Source organism: Coptis chinensis, chromosome 5, assembly GCF_015680905.1.
Source record: "Coptis chinensis isolate HL-2020 chromosome 5, ASM1568090v1, whole genome shotgun sequence".
Lineage (NCBI taxonomy): Eukaryota > Viridiplantae > Streptophyta > Magnoliopsida > Ranunculales > Ranunculaceae > Coptis > Coptis chinensis.
Window position 1 is genome coordinate 94,309,676 of NC_141460.1, and position 14,417 is coordinate 94,324,092.

Consider the following 14,417-nt stretch of genomic DNA (forward strand, 5'->3'; position numbering starts at 1 on the left):
TATTTTATATTATGGTAGAGACTACATATATTAAGATCACCTGGTCTGATGCACTAGCTTGAGAGGACAATAATTAAGCAATACAACATTTCGCTGCTTCAGGTACTATATGATCTTTATCATGACAAGACTTCAAAAGTCAAGATATACATGAAACAGTAGAAAATCTAAAGCTTGGTACGTTACAATCACTTGCGTCCAAAGAGCAGCCGTTCTAGTTCTTACACGTGTATATTCTGATGGGCCATTTGTTATCAGCTTTCAATATTGCGTACTTAGATTCCAGCTTTTATATCACGGGGTAGCTAAGATTGCACCGAATGTGGTGAAGGTGAGAACTGGTGAGTGACCAATGAAGTTGATTTCTAACATAAACTAGTGGCCCAGCATTCAGTGTTACTTAGGTAAATGGTCCATACAGTGTGGCACGTACAGAAATCATGCATCTAGATGAGTGGGAATGTGAGGCTGCTGGCAGTTAAAACAAAGTTGTGTACTTTGTAACAGGACTAGTTCTTTAACGTGTAACTACAGATTGGCAAGTCACAAGTTCCCAACCGACCGAAGAAAGGTTTTAGAGCATTTTTATGAGTAATACTTTCCTTCTTTGTTGCTTGCATCAAAACACAAGTTCACAACCTAAGAAAGGTTTTAGAGCATTTTTATGAGTGATACTTTCCTTGCATCAAAACACCAAATTGTTGGTAATTTGGTGTTTTTTCAATTTTATGAGAGTTATATATTGATGAAAACACAAAAAAAATACCAAACCAAATATCAAATCGGTCAATTTTATGAGAGTCACGCGGTTTTGACAAAACCGCGCGATTTTTCCAACACCGCAAGGGCTTGGGCTGCTAAGTGGGCTTCTATAGCGCGGTTTTGCCAACACCGCCTGGGCTTGGATTTCTATTGGCGTGGTTTTGCCAACATCGCGTGCGTTTTTTCTAAAAATTAATAACTGTGCATAGAAGTTCAGAAATTAAGAATTGTACATAGAAATTAAAAAATTAAGAATTGTGTAATTGAAAAGAAATTAAGATTTGTGATCCAAAATCTAATAAATTAAATAAATTAATAAATTAAATACATTAAGAATTGTGCAATCTAAAATCAATGATTATTATCTAATATCCAAAATGATCCAAAACCTATCATATTACATAAAATTTATGTAGCTCTTTTCTTACGCCCTTTACCACTCAATGTCTTTCCTCTCTCTATTTGAATGTTCCGAATCTGCTCCTTTAAGTTCCTAACCTGAGAACCAAGATCTTCTCTGTCTGCACGAAGATTAACTACTTCAGCCTGAAGTTCCTCATATCCTTGATGTTGTTGCGTGTACACCTGCTGAATATCCTCATACGTTTTTCGTGTCTCGTCATACGCATGTTAGGATTGTTGATATATTTGAGAATATGCCTCCTCTCTTTCTTGGCTATAATGATACACGGCAATCCTCATCCCATCAAACATACAAATCTGGTTCTCATATATTTTCCGAACCTCAGCCTGAAAATTCAAGAAAATACATTGTGAGTACATATTATATATGTAATGAATAAGAAAAATAAAATAACTAAACTCACCATGGTATATTGATCAATCTGCGGCTCTAACTCATGGCAACGAGCATGAAACACCTCAAGAATGAAAATGTAAGTAGCCTCCCCATCAGGTTCACACATGACAAATATATGAGAATTACTGGCAGACACAAGAGCTGGATGATATGCATTAAGAGGTTGTGGGTTGTAAACAGGCTGTGGCGGATGAGAAATAGGTAGCTCACGTCTCATCCCTTTTAGGCCCACAAACTTGAAGTTGTTGGCCTACCACCAACAAACAACGGACCCATGGAGACACGGTTCCCACCATCTATAATCTTGATCGTGATCGCTTCAACAACAAAAGAATACGCATCTGGCCAAGGACCACAACTGGCATGAACTTCATGAACTTGAGTTATACTCTACGACTTCGCATCACTAACATCTGGCATGGGAGCACATGAAACTCCATAACGTCCAGTCATCTGTCTCCAACATTTGTCGCCACAGTACTAAATCTTACAGTCATGTGCGGCAAAAATAACTCTATGACGTGACAACACACAAGCATGTTGCACAACTGGATCATCAAAGATAGTAGACAAACGCCAAGGTCTCCACTCAATAGATGACAATGATCTAATATTAATCTGAGCACGAGCCATACAAATATTATTTTTAATATGCCCCCTGTTATGAGTCAAGTGAGGCCCTGACCAACTAGCAAATATGGGGGGAGTATCAGCAATTATGTCTATGTTAGGACAAAGACATCGAAAGTACTCATAAAACCAAATCTCTAAAAGTCATGTGAATCCTGCAATCTGCTACTTCCGAATGTCTGTAAAGCTTTATCTAACGCCGATATTAATATGACATATACTGAGCTACCAAGGTCATAATCTCTCATATTATGCAAATCAGAAACATAAGCATAATATCCAAGTCATACCGTAGAATGACAATTTGGAAACAGAACATGCCCAATAAAAAACATCAAAAAAGCCTTAACATATACATCGATCAACACCCTCACTACCAGGTAGAACAGTCAAAGCTAACTCCGCTTGTGTATCAGGATCCAAGAGGGGTTCCATATATGCAGTCTTAATATGAGATAGCTTAATACCAGAAGAATCATAAGCATCCGCATCCAAGCGAGGAAAACTCATAAGCATACTACCCATATTCTCATAATTTGTATCAAAAGATATTGGTTGGCTTATACCGATACTCAACCCAGAAAATATGATAAAATCTAGTGGTGTGAACCCTAACTCCGTACAAGGAAAATGAGATGTATGAGTTGTATTTCACCATATTTCTACTAAAGCTATAATCACTGCCCAATCAGCCTTCTCATAATCAATATCAACCAAAAGACCCAAAGATGTACACAAAATACTATCTCTAATATGTACAAACTCATCCAAACTCTTAATAATATTTCACCACTCTCTAACACCAAGTAAAGCCAATCTAACTCTGTAGTCAATAACATGCTGATATTATGAAAAAAAAAATAATGCGTATAAGATAAATAATTAATTGGTCCAACTCAACTAATTAATGCATAATATTCAAAATATTTAATCAAAACTAATTAATTACATGAGTATTAGACACTGCACTCGACACATGTTTTGTATCACGTATAGAAGACACAACTTGCATATCAAGTGCTTCACCGGGATTAAATTGTCAATCGAAGTCGTTCATCTGATACTCAAGTACATACGGATGTCTATCAGTCGGCGCGACATCCTCGACTTCTTTTCCCCCACCATCTTATACTTTCTCGGGTTCTTGTACCTCTCCCTCATCGCCAATGTCGTTTGTGTACTGCCAATACACATCGTCATTATCATCATCACCCTCGAAAGGTTCAAAATGATCCATATAAAATTTCAAGAGTTTATGTAGGTTTTGGTTTTTTTTTACTAAATAAAGAGTTTATAATTGAGAGAAAAGTTGAAAGTGATTGAATCGCGCGGTTTTGGTCATGTATATATAGAAATAGCATGCGGTGTTGAGAACACCGCGCGGTTTTGGAAAACCGCGTGGACTTGGGTCTGTTACATGGGCTTAAGTGGCGCGGTGTTGGGAAAACCGCGTGGGCTATTTGGTGTGGTTTATCTAAAACCGTGTCATTTGATATCGAAAATTTAATGTTGCTCCTAAAGATAGTTGATGTTTTTTTGGTTTGGTGTTTGATTTGGTTCAAAATTTTAATGTTTTTTTTTTGTTGCTCTCCTAAAAATGCTCTTACACTGAGCTTTAGCTCAAGGAATACTAACTAGGCCCAAAAATTAAGAAATGGGCTCTAGTCTAGGTAGGATAATATACATGTATCCATAGTAAGGGTGGAAATTTGGCCTTAACGACCCTAACCCGTCCCTGACCGACCCGACTCTAAGCCCTCACAACTAAAGCCCTCACAGAGTTTAGGGCAGGGCCGACCTGACCCTAAGGCCTTCTAGGGGCAAGACTAGGACTAAGGTTACAAACATAGGCCCGACCCTAATTCAAAATTCTAGTTATAGTTTCACATTTTCATTATAAATACACGCTCTCATAATTGTCCAACTCTTTGTTAAATATTTTAAATTAAAATAACATTGTCGTTTGTAATTTATCACTTTTACACCCAAGAAAGATTTCAATAAATAACTTCTTTATATAACAAAAACTTGTCAATCTATCTAGCCGTGAAAAAAAAATGAAGCAGCACTAAAATTAATAAAAAAAAAGACTTTATTCATTTGATCATCAAATCAAACTCTATAACTTATTATTCTCAATTTATTTTTCCACTTACTTCTTATAATTATATTTTTATTCACATCCAAGCCAAGTCTAGAACTAAAGATTTCCGTCCACACCATTAAAGCGAAATACAGAGTAGAAATTTGTAACACATAAACCAAAAAAACAACTTTTGTCTGAAAAATGACATTTGTAAAACGAATAAAATATATAAGCCCGGCCCTAAAATCCAGCCCTAAAGCCTTTAAAGAGGGCTTAGGATAGGGTCAGGACTTGAGATTTAGATTTGTGACCCGGCCTGACCTGACCATATGCTAATTTTAGGGTCGGGCCGACCCAGCCTTAATATCTAAAAGGTTTTTAAATGTTTAGGGTCGGATTAACCCGACCCGGCCCATTGCCCACCCCTAATCCATAGCAGCCCAACCATTTTTAGTAACATTTTCTTTTTCTTTTGTTTGTTGTTTTCTGTTTGGACCACAAACCTATCTCAAAAGTTCGCCACTTTACCGTGCACGATTCTATTTCAAACGCGTTTTTAGCACTTCATCTCAATAAGACATTGCAAATTCATGAGGCATGCATTGCACTTGTCCTTGAGCATCTCGCCATCTTGCCTTATTTCATACATTTGATTCATAATTTCATACATTGTGAATTTATGCTATCCATCTCCCATGTGAATAATACAACAATCATAGAATTAAAACCAAAACAAACACAAAGGAATGCCAAGTCATGTACTTCAACTCTGGCATCCAGAGACATGTCCACGTGTCAATGTGACCAACTGAACTCACATCTGAAGCCAACTAACGAGTTGACTCGGATTAACAACCCCACTTATTTGAGCTCCTTCACTCTTTAACAAATTCGCCACTTCCTCATAACACTTCCTCTTAATTGCTAGCGGCTCAGCTCGAGCGCGTATCTTATTTCGAGACTTATTAGACTCCTTAATCGACACTGGTGCCGCTTCAGCTCTAGCTGGATCCCATTTCTGACCAAATAGTGTTCTTTGTGCAACAAACTCACGAGCCATGTATCCGGCTAAAAGCCGATTACTATTTTTATTATCTTTAGCTGACGGCTTGGCTTCAAATTTAGCTGATGACTTGTTTTCTCTCTCTTTGCGTTTTCGTGAGTAATAGGTGGACATAGCTCCACGTCAGCAGTAAGACAAAAAAGTTCGTTTATATCAGACAAACAGGGGCAAGAAGGTCATTTTAAATAGGAATATTTGTAAATGAAAAAAAAAATAGAGGACTAGAGAAGTTGGGACTTGGGTTGAGGGGAAATTGGAATTTGCCCGGAGCGAAAAATGTAAAACAAAAGCTAGGTTTGACACATGAGACTGGTGGTGGTTTTATAGGTGGTGTCAATTGTTTAGAGTGGGAGAGAGAGGTTGTGATGTGGCTTGTAGAAAATTTGCTGGTTGAGAAAATTTGGAGAGAGTGCTAGTAAAGTAGTGAGAAGAACTAGAAGGAATTTATATACTAGGGATATAGTAATTACCCCTCTAGTTTAGGAAAATCCCACGAATGCCATTTAAGTCATTGTGGGCTTGTTAGAGGGTCCAAGTCCAACTACTTGTCTTCACACAATGACCGTATGATGCCCCTGCATATGCTATGGTTATTCGACAAATTCACTCTCCCAACCTCAGACTACATGCAAAGAAATTTGATATCAAAACATAACCAACAAACAAGAAATTAGATATTGCATACACAATAGACTAAATATACCCAGCAATAATGTCAATCAAGTTTAACACAATTAAATCAATTATAAGATAAGATGTACTCAGTTTTGATGTACTCAGTTTTACTGATATGCTAACAAGTTCCAATATATGCAACTTTCACCAGTTCTTTTTCCTTTTCTAGTTCATAATGTTATCACCGCTTATTTAAATCGTTGTTCTGTCCTATAAAAAACCAACCGAAAGAGATAACTAGATAAGACCATGAATTGGCCTAGATCATAACTGTTTCAAAGTAAATACACAATTTGACACTCACATGAGGCACTGGAAAAAATAAAATATATTGCTAAAAAAAACATGTGTAAAGAATATATTGCAATGCAATGCTTCAATTGTTGTTAAACTAACGCTCAAACATAAACTGATGATACTCACAACCATAACATACACATTACCCTAACCAAATTCAAACTCTCAACCCACGATTAAGCCTCCTCAAACCCCAAAAGAAGAGCATTAATAGACAAAACATTCTTCAAATAAATTTCATCACACTTTCTACGATCATAAAATTAATAATTTTAGATGAGTCAAAATCACCAAACTTCAATATAAAAAAGCCACAATCAAAATGTTTTTTAAAAATGTTGCCAGTAAGATAAATTTTTCCTTTGCTTCTAGTTTATTAACATTCACACAATTGTCCCACTTAAACCCACCCATGTCTAGTTTATTAACTATGAAAATAATTGTCTTGTACGACGGATTATTGAAATCTTCTCTCCTATATCTGGGAATGTTGTTTGTTTTCATTTTTATTACAATTTATGTTTGTTTGTATAGGTATCTATATACTTGTTTCTAATCGTCTATGTTCAAGTATACAGGGAAACATGAGTTTGGATTTCTTGGATATGGGTTTGTGAAATGTGCTCTATTTTAGTCAACGCAAAACTAAGATAAGACTTTTTTTGTTCGAAAGTCGAAACAACTTGAAAGACAGAACAACATATCGATTCGGATAAAACCCAGATTACTAGCATTCAATTGCTATTTTACTTTGAACAAATTTAGCCCATGCAAAAATTGGAAACCAAAGCTACGAAACCCTTAGTTAGTGTTCTACTTTGAAACAACAAATCAACTAAAATTCAGAAAGAACAAATTATAAACACACATGAATCATACGAGTTAAGAGAAAGAAAACTCACTAATATTTGTTGTCGGGATGTGTTGCAAGATCTAAGGAGCGAGATGATGTTGGGACCTACTATCGAGATGAGAGTGAGAGAGGAGTTATGGAGTGAGGAGAATGAGAGAGATATAGGAGTTGAGACTTGAGAGAGGAGGGTTTTAGCTGAGAGAAAAACAAAGCAGTCAAATAGAAACCTACCAAACGACATTTTGGGCAACATACCCCTCCCCCCGGCCCAAAACATTCGCTCCGCTCATTTGACAAGATACAACAAAAATTACCTGAGTTACTGTTAACCCTTTGAGTTGAAACAGTACAATTAGGAGGTCGGACAAAATATTCCCAATATACGTATACTTTGAAATTTTAAAGGGGGCAATCTGCATCGAGCATCCCTCCTATATATGTCTAATGCTCCAATGTCCATGTCGCAGCCCCCTCACTAGGTAGCTGGTGCTTACTGTTTGAAAGTATTCCCGGTGTACATCAAGGCAAAAGTAGATCGAAGACGAAGATGAAAAAACGCTTAGGTCTGGAATTTGGATCAAGCTCGTGAACAAACGAAATGATTCCATTGAAACTTGGGTGAACCAATATGCACATAATTTCTTGGGGCATGTCCACTCAATGAAACTGTCCCGTGACTATATGAGAAACAGCTACACAATCTGGTTTCATGATGAATGTTTGAATGGAATTGAAGTGTATCAGGAAACAAAAACAAAGTTGAATATTGCGCCAGTGAATCATTCCTTTAGGATCACTGTCCAGCATATGGAACACTAGATCTGAATTTCTCTATATATATGATCCAATGTATCGTATATCTTTTCTGAATGAGAATGTAGCCTCCCTCCAGCTGAAAACTCATGTACATTTTGATCCACCTCAATCGAACTACAACCTAGAATCTTTTTTACTCCCATTTCCTCCATCGTCCTTCTCATCTTCATTGAATTATCCCATTGGTCATTAGATGCATATATATTCGACATGAGAATGTAAGCACCACTATCCTTAGGTTCTAAACTCGCCAACTCTTTCCTCACATCTTCATCTTCATCTTCCAAGAGACATTTTTCCCCATGTATCCTCGATCCCCCATGTAAAGCTCCCCAAACAAAGAGATCAGGCTTCATTGGCATTTCCTTAATGACCTCTTGAGCTTCATCTAAGAGATTTGCACGACTAAGGAGATCAACCATGCAAGTGTAATGCTCAATGGTGGGTCTAATGTTATGAACTCTACTAATCTCATCGAAAATTTCTCGTCCTCTATCAACCAAACCTGCATGAGAACAAGCTCTTAAGACGGCAACAAATGTAATCCTATTTGGCAAAATTCCAATACTCTTCATTTCACTAAACAATTCCAATGCTTCAAGAGAATGTCCATGTATGGCATAACCATAGATCAATGAGGTCCACGAAGAAACACCCTTAGTTTTAATCGTCTCAAACAGGGAAATGGCACCTCGTAAGAAGCCACATTTGGTGTACATATCTATGAGCGAAGCACCTAGAACATCATCAACCTCGATTCCATGTTTTTCAATGTAACTATGAATCCAAACCCCTTGCTCAAGAGCTCCAAGATGTGCACAACATGAGAGTACACTAACCAATATTGCTTGGTTAGGCATCACTCCTTCAACCAACATCTCTTTGAACATTTCAAGCGCTTCCCCAAATCGACTCCCCTGAGAAAACCCAGATATAATCACACTCCACGTTGCCACATTTTGTCCTGGCGCCTCATCAAAAAGCTTCCTCGCCATCTCTACCAATCCAAATCTTGCATGACCTCCAATCATTGTATTCCATGAAATAATGTCTCTAACTGACATCTCATTAAACAACGTGGAAGCCATTTCTACACAACCCAACTTAACATACCCACCCAACATAGCATTATAACTACCAACATTCTTATTACCCATACTTTGAAAAATCTTTTCAGCTTCCTCTAATGCCCCACATTTTAAGTACCCACCAATCAAAGTATTCCACAAAACAATATCTCTTTCAGATATTTCATCAAACAGTTTTCTACACTTGTCAATCTCACCAAACTCACCATACATTCTAACTAACCCACTTTGCACAAAAGGGTCAGAACAAAAACCCATCTGCATAATCTTCCCATGAACAGAATTCCCAAACTCTACAGCTAACAATAAAGCACAAGCTTTAAGTACAAATGGAAACGTGAAGTTATCACAAAATGGGTACGCCCATTTTCTACTCATTTCTACGTAAAACTTTTAAAGCATGACATGGTTTATTACCATTAGTAAATCCTCTAATAATAGAATTATGATCAAATGAGTTTGGTTTTTCAATGTTTGTAAATATCAAAGAAGCGAAATGTAAGTCTGGGTGTGGTGAGGTGGCAGAGATAAAGAGGAGTGAAGAGAGAGAAGATTGGTGATTGGTTATACCAGTTTGGATTATTTGGGTTAGAATTTGTTTGAGTTGTTTTACGTTTTTGCAAGATTTTGAAAGGTGGTATAGATTTCTAGATGTTGGAAATATCATTAGGCGTTAATGCGTTATGGAAAGTTGGAAGAAAAAAAAAAAAGGACTAGTTTTGGTCAAAGTAAACACCGTTCATGGGAATGATGTCTACTTGTCTCTTTCACATTGGTAACGCACGAATAAAACTAGTTTTGGTCAGCCTCAAAAGTCCACACAGTATTTTTTTTAAAACACTGTGGAAGTATAGATACTGTACAGTGTAGATATACATGAATAATAATACGTACTATTTTTCACTTTAAAACCCACTGGAAATGAAGGGGTTTTTGAGTTTGGGGAGTTTGTTTTTGTAGTGATGGAAAATGGTAGTGGGAAAATGGAAGCTGGGCCTTCTTCTGGTTTGAACTTGGGTTGGAGAGAAACAAGAGGAAGAGAAGGTTTCTGAGGAAGGTGTTCTTGATGAGGATGATGGAGATGATGGAGGTGTTGCTGGGTTTGTTCCTGGACCTTTGCTTACTCTTAAAGAACAGCTGGAGAAAGACAAGGTTATTTTTCGCATTTTCCATTGTATTGTGTAGTTAATCTTGCATAAAAATCTGATCTTTTAAATTTAAAGTGGGAAATGTCATTATTTTGCTGATTGGTAGAATAGATATATATATATTTTTTTTGATGATTTTTTGTGTGCCTCTATTGTGACCATGTTTCATTTATGCCTGTATTTAGCTGTATCATGCTTTGAACGATTTTGATGTCTTTCCATTTCTTGTTAAAATGTGTGGGTTTCGCCATATTTCCCTTGGTTCATATTTAAATCTTTACTATGGTATCTAGGACGATGAGAGCTTAAGGAGATGGAAGGAGAAGCTACTTGGTTGTGTTGAGGAGGATTTAAATGGTACGCGCCTTGGTCGTCCTAAGTATCTTTTTTGGATATTTGTATCAGCTCTAGTTTGATTGTGTACCTCAATTTCTTGTTTCTCAGATCAGATGGAACCCGAAGTTAAGTTCCACTCTATTGGAATCATCTCAGATGACTGTGGGGAAACTACTACTCAACTGCCTGTTAATAGAAGTCAAAGCAGTGGCGTCCTGTTTACTCTAAAAGAGGGATCTGACTACCGGCTTAAGCTGACTTTCACTGTTCAGCAGAACATTGTATCTGGCTTGAGATACTCCAATACTGTGTGGAAGGGAGGCCTGAAAGGTACTGCATTTTTTTTCCAATCCTTTCAGATGATAAATCCATTTAGGAGGCATAGATTGTTTGTTAGATTTAAACTTGCATGTTTGCTGTACATATGTGAAATACCTAGATATGCACATCAGCGTGTCATATGAGGACAACGGAAAGTGGAGCATATGTTTTACCCCCCATCTGTTATACACAGAGAAAAGAGGGAGATTTGCATTTATTAATAAAAAATTATCTCCTTCTTTATCCCTAAGAGAGGTTGGAAAATTTGTGTTTTGAGAGGTCACTTGGTATTATTCTTTGCATGTTTTTGGCGAATTTAGAGGAATCAAGGGTTCGGCACGTTATTAAATTATGTCATAATAATTAACAGTGTGATGATATTCCATCCCCATACGGAAGGAATGGTTCTTTCTTTCATGGGAGATATTAACAAGCCCTATGAACTCCACTCTTCATAATGGACATCTGCCGACTCTTGTGTGTGGTTAGGCGTGTAAAGAAGAAGTTATGAGAGGGAAATGTCTTTTCAGTAGGTAGAGATGATATGCGTCATTCTCTCAGCAGTGTTTTCGAAATGAAAATCACTTGAGAAGATTTCCATGAAGTAAAAGACAGTCTGAACAATCATGTCTAATTAGACTTAACATCTGTATTGAATTTCCATGTCCTTTACATACATAACTATCTTGTCTGTCGGATTAATTGTCTTGAACAATATGAAGTGAACAGTATTCAATCTGATATCTTGAAAAGTGACTCATGGATAATACTGGATACTATCTTCCTTAATAATCCCTGGGCTTGATGATAACATGTGTACCATATTTCTGTCGTTCTTTAACTATCTATTGGAATAGATAACTCTAATTGATGGTTCAAACTTCAAAGTCATATAAATTTATGTTTCCAGCAGTGGATCAAATTGAATGTGTATCCATGTTCATGTATGTTTGTTAGCATCTTTTAATCTCTTTTTCTTGTGTACAACTCATTGTCCTGTAATGTTATCATGATTACTATTAATATTGAATACAATTGAAAAACTAACCTACCTACAACAACTGTACAAGCTTTTACCATTTTAATTAAAAAACTTCCTTTTTCTTTGTTTTAGCAGCGGATAGGTCTGCCATTTCTATAAGATATCTATTTAATTTGAAGTTATTTCTGTGTTGGTTTGTAATCATTGTGTTTAGTTGATCAAAGCAAAGGCATGCTGGGTACTTTTGCTCCACAGCGTGAACCATACACACATACCTTGGATGAGGAGACTACTCCATCTGGTGTGCTTGCACGGGGATTTTACTCCGCAAAGCTCAAAGTAAGTCGTAGTCAATTTGCAACTACTAGAATAATGTTTCAATTGCCAAGTGGGACATGGCTGTTTTCTGGGCATCACAATTCACAAGCTTTCTGGTTACTGATTTTGTAATATCTTACTTGAGGTCCACCCCCAATTTACTCAGTTGGAAATGAAAATATCGTAGTTCCAACTAGCGACAGTAATAGTTCGTATCTGCAGTACTTTTGTTTTTTGCATACAGATGCAGCTGTGCCTTAGACATTAGTAACATAAACCTTTTATTCAGGGGTGGCTAATGGAAATATCAGTCATGGTTGGTTGCTTGACGTCCCATAACACTTTCATTTGGTATGATTTATAAATTGTTAGTTCACCACTTTGCACCTGGGCCACTGTTTGCTCTAGTTCCACCTTAATCAGATTTAAACTTCATTAGTTGAACATTAAGGGAGAGTTAGATTGTTTGTACTGTCAATGTAGCATGTATTCGTGACTTCGTAGATATTTGTGAATTAGTTGGTGTAGCATATAGCTTCTTCACTGGTTGTTTATTGGAGTGGTAAAACTGCTAGATTAGAGCAAGCCAAGGGCATTCCTTAAACCAGATTTTAAACTAGAACCAGTCAGGTGTTTTACCGCATGGGTAGGATGCTCACCATCATCAAAGTAGTTAAATTGTTACGTAACTATGCTACTCATGGGCATGTTTTTCAAGTTTTGATTTGCCAACTTGCGTTATTGGGGACTGTGAAATGCTTCAGTGCAGCAAATTGCCAGATTTTAGATAGAATGAATTTGTTAGATTGCATATCTGCAATTATGTCCAAAGAATTACTCCAAACCCAGACGATTGAAAAGTGTGTCCTGATTTGAAGTCATAAATTTGGATCCCGCAGGCAACTGGACAACTTTGTGATGGTAAGTTAGGTGGTTCTAAGTTATTATAAGGTTAGGAAGTTCTGGAGGACTTTACTATAAAATCTGTTGCGGCTAGATTTTGGGGCAGAGTGAAAGTCTTACTATATGGAACCAGTTACCAAGGATAAGATCCAAATTTGTATGTTTTAAACTTTCAATGCTCTGTTACTTGCGAGCTGAGTTAAGTATTTGAAGACAAACTTTGTTCTTCCGAAGCTGTGATCTTGATTATATCTATCGTGTTACTTTGCAGTTTGAAGATGATGACCAAAGATGTCACTTGGAACTCAATTATTCCTTCGAAATCAAGAAGTGATATACTTTCCTCTCAGGAATGCCTCATCTAAGTTTCAAATTTGCTTATGAAGTTACGGCCGCTGTGGATGCGTTTCAAAGTCATGCCTATACATGTTTGTTTTTTGGATTATGAGAAAACCATTGACTCAGAACTTCAGTTTTGGTAAAGAATTGCTCTGAGAACTAGTTACCCATATTTCTGGGTAACCAGAATGTTGTAAAAAAAAATTGGGGTTTTTACAGGGGCACTCGGTTGGTGGACTACACAATCTCTAATTCCAAAATGAAAAAATATATATGTAATCACTTCCAATTTATCAATCTTGTAGTACTTTATCTAGCCATTTCAAATTTTTAATAATTTCTTTGCATCTTCCTTCCAATTTAATATTACGATGTCACATTATTTTTATAGAGATTTATGTCTGTGGACACAAGCAAGCTAAAGTATAATCAATGAGAGAATCTAATATAGTTCTGTAGGATGTATAAACTTTCGAGATTGATTGAATTTAAAAATAGATAAAAAAATTAGAATTAAAGGCTAATGAAAAAAGGGAAACTCATACAAAATTTTAAATTCTCAAAACTCCAATTGATACTCTACGTTTGGAAACTTTTAAAGTTAAGGATTTTTTTTAGGGAATCAATGTTTACTGGAGAACTACTAAGTCACTTAATGTTGTAAATGGGCATTGCAAATCTTTCAGCTGGTGTGACAGTGAACAGAATTGTTTTCCCATACCACCCATTTCGATTGAGGCTCATGCTGATTTTACACCGAGTTTCCCCTGCATCCTTATTTTAGACTGTTCTCACCCACACCCTCTCTTTATATAGCCGCTTCATAAATGAATCTCTAATATAGTTCTGTAGTGTGTCATCGTTACTGTATGTTGGAGAGGAACTTCGGACGGAAATTTCATGAATCATACCACCAAAACAGCATTTGTGTGAACCTTCCAACTTGCACCCACTGGTAGACACCTTCTGTGATTCAGCTT

General features: G+C 36.7%; 1 protein-coding gene and 2 pseudogenes across 3 annotated transcripts; 1 reads left to right on the forward strand and 2 right to left on the reverse strand.

The window, feature by feature from the left end:
• Positions 1–4,912: 4,912 nt before the first annotated feature.
• On the reverse strand, positions 4,913–5,610 carry LOC147500313 (uncharacterized). Its single transcript, XM_086561987.1, has one exon. The coding sequence runs from the start codon at positions 5,473–5,475 to the stop codon at positions 5,113–5,115; it is 363 nt and encodes a 120-aa protein (XP_086418113.1). The 5' UTR covers positions 5,476–5,610; the 3' UTR covers positions 4,913–5,112.
• Positions 5,611–7,942: 2,332 nt separating this feature from the next.
• On the reverse strand, positions 7,943–9,749 carry LOC147500314 (pentatricopeptide repeat-containing protein At3g29230 pseudogene; annotated as a pseudogene). Its single transcript, XR_015196291.1, has one exon. The product of XR_015196291.1 is annotated as a pentatricopeptide repeat-containing protein At3g29230 pseudogene (transcript).
• A 175-nt stretch (positions 9,750–9,924) lies between these two features.
• Positions 9,925–13,757, forward strand: LOC147500315 (rho GDP-dissociation inhibitor 1-like; annotated as a pseudogene). Its single transcript, XR_015196292.1, has 5 exons — positions 9,925–10,242; positions 10,532–10,595; positions 10,683–10,904; positions 12,092–12,216; positions 13,370–13,757. The product of XR_015196292.1 is annotated as a rho GDP-dissociation inhibitor 1-like (transcript).
• Positions 13,758–14,417: the final 660 nt, after the last annotated feature.

Bases quoted from the DNA above. Each gene is read 5' to 3' on its own strand.
- LOC147500313 (XM_086561987.1), bottom strand. From the start codon at position 5,475: ATGTCCACCTATTACTCACGAAAACGCAAAGAGAGAGAAAACAAGTCA.